The sequence below is a fragment of the Lolium rigidum genome, chromosome 6 (genome assembly GCF_022539505.1).
Source record: "Lolium rigidum isolate FL_2022 chromosome 6, APGP_CSIRO_Lrig_0.1, whole genome shotgun sequence".
Taxonomy (NCBI): Eukaryota; Viridiplantae; Streptophyta; class Magnoliopsida; order Poales; family Poaceae; genus Lolium; species Lolium rigidum.
The window spans coordinates 130546133-130552889 of NC_061513.1; the positions used below are offsets into that span (position 1 = coordinate 130546133).

At 45.4% G+C, this 6757-nt stretch overlaps 2 protein-coding genes across 2 annotated transcripts; both read right to left on the bottom strand.

Moving 5' to 3' along the window:
* Positions 1 to 496: 496 nt before the first annotated feature.
* LOC124662208 (bidirectional sugar transporter SWEET2b-like) lies at positions 497 to 1947 on the bottom strand. The gene is made up of 6 exons (XM_047200076.1): positions 1872 to 1947; positions 1726 to 1762; positions 1413 to 1632; positions 1139 to 1297; positions 904 to 1023; positions 497 to 802 (listed from the first exon to the last, which is right to left on the bottom strand). The coding sequence occupies exons 1-6, from the start codon at positions 1921 to 1923 to the stop codon at positions 695 to 697; spliced, it is 696 nt and encodes a 231-aa protein (XP_047056032.1). The 5' UTR covers positions 1924 to 1947; the 3' UTR covers positions 497 to 694.
* Positions 1948 to 3154: 1207 nt separating this feature from the next.
* On the bottom strand, positions 3155 to 6484 carry LOC124661965 (serine-aspartate repeat-containing protein I-like). Its single transcript, XM_047199855.1, has 4 exons — positions 6194 to 6484; positions 5517 to 5938; positions 5325 to 5432; positions 3155 to 3623 (listed from the first exon to the last, which is right to left on the bottom strand). Exons 1-3 carry the CDS (start codon positions 6369 to 6371, stop codon positions 5331 to 5333), a joined length of 702 nt encoding a protein of 233 aa, XP_047055811.1. The 5' UTR covers positions 6372 to 6484; the 3' UTR covers positions 3155 to 3623; positions 5325 to 5330.
* Positions 6485 to 6757: the final 273 nt, after the last annotated feature.

Below are 6757 nucleotides of genomic sequence, written 5' to 3' on the forward strand. Positions count from 1 at the left end.
CGTCTTAGTCTTTAACAACGTACCCTAAGGTGGGGTGCATAGGACACCCGAAAAATTTACTCCTCTTTGTCTAACAACACAGAATTTCACCATGGTGTGTACCCTGGAACCAACATTTTTATCTTCTGTAGCACCATGTTTGCACCAGGTCCGCTCTGCTCTTGCTCCGCCACTGATTGATGCAGAGGCTGGAGAGATACCTCAATTTCGGAAATAAAATGCTGGGGGTGCTTTTCTAGTACAATTGCATTCCGGAAGAACAATTGTTTTGGGGGTAGTGCACTAAATGAGTACCTAATGTTGCAAAAATAAGAGTTTGAATACCGCTTGTAAATAATCCAAGAAACATGACTTCCGCCACAAAGGCGAGGCACCGAAGGGAAGTAAAACACAACAGTCTTGTGTGTAAGTGCTGGTGGAAACTAGATAATGGATCTGATGTAAGGCAGGATAACAGAAAATAATTGCAGTGAGATGATTAGGAACAAAGGTGGAATCAAATGAAACATTTACCCTTTGTATTCTTTCCAAGATAACAACATATGAACAGAGTGATAAGCCAGCAAAACTGTACAAACAGAATCAGCACCAACTAGGTAAAACAGGTGATGCAGTACTCTCCTACAGAAGCCCACCCACTCTTTCTAACCTAGTCAAAACCGATGATCGGTCGCCTGAGCTTTTGAGCTTCTGATCACCCAAGCAGCGGCGTAGATGAATCCTTGCATCTCCATTTCCTGCTGTAGTAAGCGTAGAGTCCCAGCTGTGTTGCTCCCAGGACAACTCCAAGCCCGTTAGGCAACTGAAAGTTCAGACGCACACAAGTCTAATTGTCAGCACATGCATTCAGATAAATATACATCTATTCAAGACAGTGCAAATTGAAATGGGTTGGGTGCTCACATAGATGAAGAAATCACGCAGCAGAAACCCATAAATCGCAAAAGAGGCGCTCATCAGAAGCGTAGAGAGGGACAGGTAGAAGGGCATGAACTCCACGCACTCGGTCCGAATCACCACGCCCTGAATAACCAAGGATGGAGACATATGTGAGAACGGTTCTATGTTACCCTGTTGTTGCGTAAAAAATGAGCTAGGAGAAGTTTAGTCGGGAACCCAGTTTAGTTTGAAGGCATACCATAACAGCTAGTGGGGAAGCAAACATGGAGATGAGCGACACCATGCTCACGACGCCAACAAACTGCTGCCGCATCCGCTGATCGAAGCAAGTGAGACTGGAGAACGCGACAAGCGCAAACCCGCAAACCAGGAGCACCAGGAGTCCTGTGATCTTAAGCTGTGAAGGAAATTGATAACAGGTTTCAGTATACCAGGAAGTTGCCTACAGTCTGAAGGTGTCTCCCTGTTTCTTTGATGAAAATGAAATGGGTTCAGGGTGGGGGAAAAATTACCCTTGTCTTCCTGCTGTCGGCGTAGATGAAGAAGAGGGAAATGTAGGCGAGCTGGAAGGCTGCTCCGGTGCCGTTGACGGTGGCGACAAGGAGCCTGCCGTCGGAGACCCAGGGGAGGCCATACCACAGGCAGATGAGGCAGTTGAGTAGGGACAGCAGGTAGGGGAGCCCATCGAACTGCTCCGTCGATTTGGCCTTCAGGATCCTCTTGAAGGTCGGTCTGTAAACAGGAATACAATCCATCAGAAACCTCTCTCCAGGATGATCAGACCAATAAAACAAAGAAAGAAACAGCGGGTATATGGTTGCTTACACAGGTGACAGGAACAGAGCGAAGGCGAAAAGGTTGCCTGAAATGGTTGACAATAGATGGCCAAATTCTCAGGAGATTAGCGACTGTTTCTGTTGAAACCATTGGGTACTTGGAACTAGGAGTGTGTGAAAGATGAAGATCATTACCTGCAAAACCAGCCGCAAAGCAGGAGATCTCATACAAGGAGAGGGAATCCATGAAAGCCTCCTTTTTTTGAGTTGGATGAAATTTGAGTTGGATGAAAGCCTCCTTGTATCTTCCCTTTTTCCAAGTCTGCCTTCTTGTGCTGAAACTCTCTGGTTCTTATAGCCGACGGGACTAGTCAGTAAGAGACGCAAACTCCACAGCCACAAGATCAAATTTAAGGTTGAATCACTCAGAGCCGGCCGCTGGGGATGCCCCTCTCCTCGTCTTCCCACCTGCGGAACGGGAGACTGCGAGCATGCATCTCCACTCACCCGTCCACCAAACAAAAAACTTGTAGTATGTCATTTTCGTGAATCGTATGGGTGTAATTCGAGCTGGCATTAATCGTTTTTTTGGCGAGTAGCTCATTACTGACGCAGACACACAGGTAATTCATTACTTGCATTACGAGAAAATTGATTTTGCCAGCTATATGTAGTATCGTTTTCTGCGGTCAGGTGGGAAGCATCTTTTCTGCCGTCCAGGTAGTTGATAGGCTCCCCGTCATGAACATAAATCGGCCAAGTCGCTGCACGAACTTGTGGCCGGAAACGAAGAGGCTGGACGGCCACCGCTTGCTCGTGCCATTTGACCCAGCAGTCTCCGGCCAGTAGCTTGGACGGCCACGAACACCTCTGCAAAACGCATGACTAATAACGGCGCGTTTGAGGCTGGCACGCGCCGCACCATGTCACTTCTTGAAATGACCACGCAAAATACGGCACCAGAAATGAAAACGGTTATGCTATCTTTTGGACAAGTCGGCAGTTTCACAAAACGTAGGCTGCTCGCAACATCTTTTGGGCAGCCGCTTCTCAAACTGGAGTAATCCTTGCCAGTTGCCACAGTTCATCTTTTAGTCTACCAACAAATATTCGATGTAAAGATCTAACAAAAAGTCTACTTTTGAAGGATAATAACACAGGGCACAGCCAGCTCAAAATCGAAAATGGCATACTCAACAACCATACTGTAGATCATTTTCCTTCAACATGCAACATCACATGCACGGTGAGAGTTATCCCTTCACGTTGTAAGCCAACACCACGAAAAGCAAGCTATGGGGCTGTACTGCCAGAAAAAAAAAATGTGATGAGCAGGGTAAGGCAGAGCCCTCATCTTCACAAAACACAGAAAGCACTTGGGCTTCATCACCGCCTCCAGTCTCTCAGACAGATTCACAAGTAAATTAATGAGGTCCCAGCATGTTGAATTGTCTGCTGGACGACCAACATAAAGAGCATAACCCACACATATCAGGATTTTTTTTATTTCACGCAATGAGCAGTCTGATATGCTACGAACTACTAAAACCCACGACAATGAACATCTTCAATTGTGACACAGACATGAAAAGGGACATATCAGATGACACCTCCCAAAATAATAAGTATAAAAAAATAAAGAGCAAAATTTTCACTGTTGACCCACTTGAACTCATATGCTACAAGGACAGGAGAACCTAGAAGATACTGGACAAGGGGCAGTATTCACAATACTACGCCCAGGAATATTAACCACAACCAATACGGTGTAACTTTGCACAGCAAGACACGGAAACACAGGCGGAGAGAAACATCAGCTCGATGTCATGCAAAATCCTTCAACTTCACCATTTGTGTGACCACTCAACAAGTCTAGTTACATTTACCCATCAGCTTTGCACAACTTTGCATCTTCTGTCTTCTTACTTTCAAGTTCCAATCATGTACCTGAACACAATAAGGATACTTTTAAGGTTATTACCAAAATACAACTTAAATGACTGAAAGAACAAACATAAGACAGGCAAAATCAACCAAGATTCACATTCCATGTCCAACGTTCACTGTAATTATTTAGCAAGGTATTGCTATCTAAGTCTCCGTCGACAGAACGGTGAATTTATCCATATTTGCAGTGATACCAAACAATAGTAAATGCAGAGAATGTATCATAGATAGACTGCAGGTGCCAGGTGCATGCCTCGTATGAAATCAGCCAACTGTCCTAGATAACTGAGTTTTATGTTAATCCTTGTCAACTTTAGAGCTACCTGTTTAATAAGAGCTCAGAAAATATCGCAAAAAAGGTGTCTCCTAGTATTCCTCATGTAGCACAGTATCATTTTCTTCAAGATAGCACGAAAGTTGTCTCCTAGTACTTTTCATTTAGGCATGGCAGCAACTTCGCTCACATCACTGACTACGCAAGCAATCTGGCCACACTGTTAAATCAAGTCTAGGTAAATCTGCCAACATTCTTGGACACCATACTTTACTGGCAAAAGAGTATTACAGTGCAAGTATTAGGCATTCACAGAAAATTGTTTTACCACATATTTTACCACATAACAGGAAAAAATAAATAAAATATATTAAATTGGGAAATCACTTTGGTGTAAATAACATGAAATTCCCCAATGATATGGAATTTTAGGGCATAATTTTGCATACCATTTGCAATGACGATAAATAAATAGTGTGTTCTCACAAACGGTTCAAACATAATATTGTTCAAATGCTGCACCATACAGCATAAGCGTCCAATTCTAGGTAGTGTACAAGTACTGCAAAGACACTGCTCTTGAAACAACTATAGCAAATGTTAAGCTTATCAAACTTCTAACATATGCTCTGCCAAATAAATGACTATTGGCGTAGAAGGTACAGTGTTTATGATTCAACGTGCAGCCCGGGGTCTTATAAATGCAAATGATCAAATTTCTGAAGGTTTAGTATCACACTTCATCAAATGACTCATTGGTATCTTATGTGCTAAAATTTTGATTTAAGAACACGCTCAGTACATGTACGATATCTATCATGATATGACACCTCCATACATATTATGCTTCTATATTTTTGTACAGATAATTCTTGGTAAAAAAAAGGGGGGAGCACTGAGGCAACATGATGCTCTCTTATACTCTCCATAATTGAAGAAATAGGTACAAAAGCAACTCTATTAGTAATCGAGCAGCCATAAGATGAATTTGAAAGATTAAGGGGCACATGAAAAAGGCGACGTTGACAATTTGTTGGCATCACTGTCCTGTAGTTCAGTCAAATATGTCTTCAACTCTCACATGTAATTAACATGCTGCCAACAAAGGTGTTGGCAGTTGTAATACTTTAAGACGGAAAGATAAAGTCAAACTACAAAACCTTTGTTTGATGTTCGTATTTACTGAGTGAGTAGCACTCATATAATTTCCTAAGAAAACGATCAAATTTTCCAGTTGCATCCAATTGTTCTACTCTAGTAAAGATTCCAGATGTTAAGCTATGTGCAGAATACCAAGATTCTGTTAGCCATACACAATCTTACACTTTGTAGCAAATTTGCAGATTTCGTAATAAACAATATATTCAGTGTGACTCTCATTCGACAAAATATTATCAAACAAACCATAAAACGCAGAGCCATCTCACCTCCATCTATCTCTCTGAACCAGCAACGGCATCAAAGACCCCACAGCAATCCCACCATTTTGCCCGATGCTGCGCAGCAGCCACAGCCACCGCAGGTCCTCGCACCACCTGCAACAAATTTAACCGGCCAAATGAGACATCACAGCTTCAGAACGTGGGGATGGGTGGCAGGCAAGCAGAAACGGTATGTACCTCTGTAGTCTGTGCACCATCTGCCTCACGAGACCGTGACACCTCACCCTTTGCCTCAGGTTTCTGCACCACAGATGCCGTGGCCGTCTCCCTGACCACCACCTCCTCGGCCGTCGTCTCTGGTTCATGCGCCGGATGCACCTTGGCCGTCTCTTGGACCACTGCCTCCTCGCTCTTCGCCTCTGGCTCCGGTTCCTGCACCACTGCATGCGCCTCCGCCCCCAAATCCCCCTTACCCTCTTGCTCCCGCTCAGCGGCTTCAGGCGGCAACGCATCAACCATGACCTCCTCGGCCGTGACGTCCGCCTCAACGACCTCGACCGGGACCTCCGACGCGGCCCCCTTCTTCTCCTCCTCGTCCGCGCCGGCCCTCGGCGTCACCATCTCCTCGGAGCTCTCCATCGAATCCTCGCTCGCGTCCACTGCGCCCACAAAACACAGAATCAGAAACACACACACACACATCCATCATATTATAGGGCAAGAAAAAGGCGACCAGCTCATAAAGCGGCCGGTGGGAAGGTGGGGGAGGAGGGGTGGCCGACGCCAGCGGACGGCATGCGAATGCCACCCTCGCCGCAAGCGCAAAAGGGGATTCTTGCCTCCCCAAGAAAGCGGCTTGGCGCAGATCTGCGCCGGCTTAAAGAAGGGGGAGGAGGGGTAGATGCCATACGTACCGTGCGGAATGTTAAGTGGGATTGGTAGGTGGTTGCCATCGCTGGCGGCGTCGCCGTGGCTCGAGTTATTGCTTCCCTCCTTGTTGTTGTTGGCGTGGGCGCCGCCGTCGGAGCCGGCAGGGTGGCCCCCCTGCTGCTTCTTCTTGAGCTTCGCGCGCTTCTTGGCGCCCTTCGGCATGGCGGAATTCGAGGGTGCGGCGCCGGCGGAGGAGGAACGGTGGAAGGGAAGGAGAGGGGGAGGAAGAGGAAGAGGAAGGAGATTTGTTTTGGTGTGGAGGGAGGCCCAGGGGATCGCCTCGTTTTTTGTTAGGTTTACATGGCACAAGAGATGGATCAAATTTGAACAAGATTATTTTTTTTACCTGCGGGGAGAATAAAACATTTGCTGTTCACGGGTTACGGTTAAACACTCACACGTGTAAAATGTTTTTATTTTAAAAAATAGTCCAACCGTAACGTTTTTGTGTGTACATCCAAAAAAAGATTCCTTGGTTTAAAAATTAATAGATTTTTTGGCCAAGTTTTTTTTAAAAGATTCCTTGGTTTACAAGACTTTCAAGAATT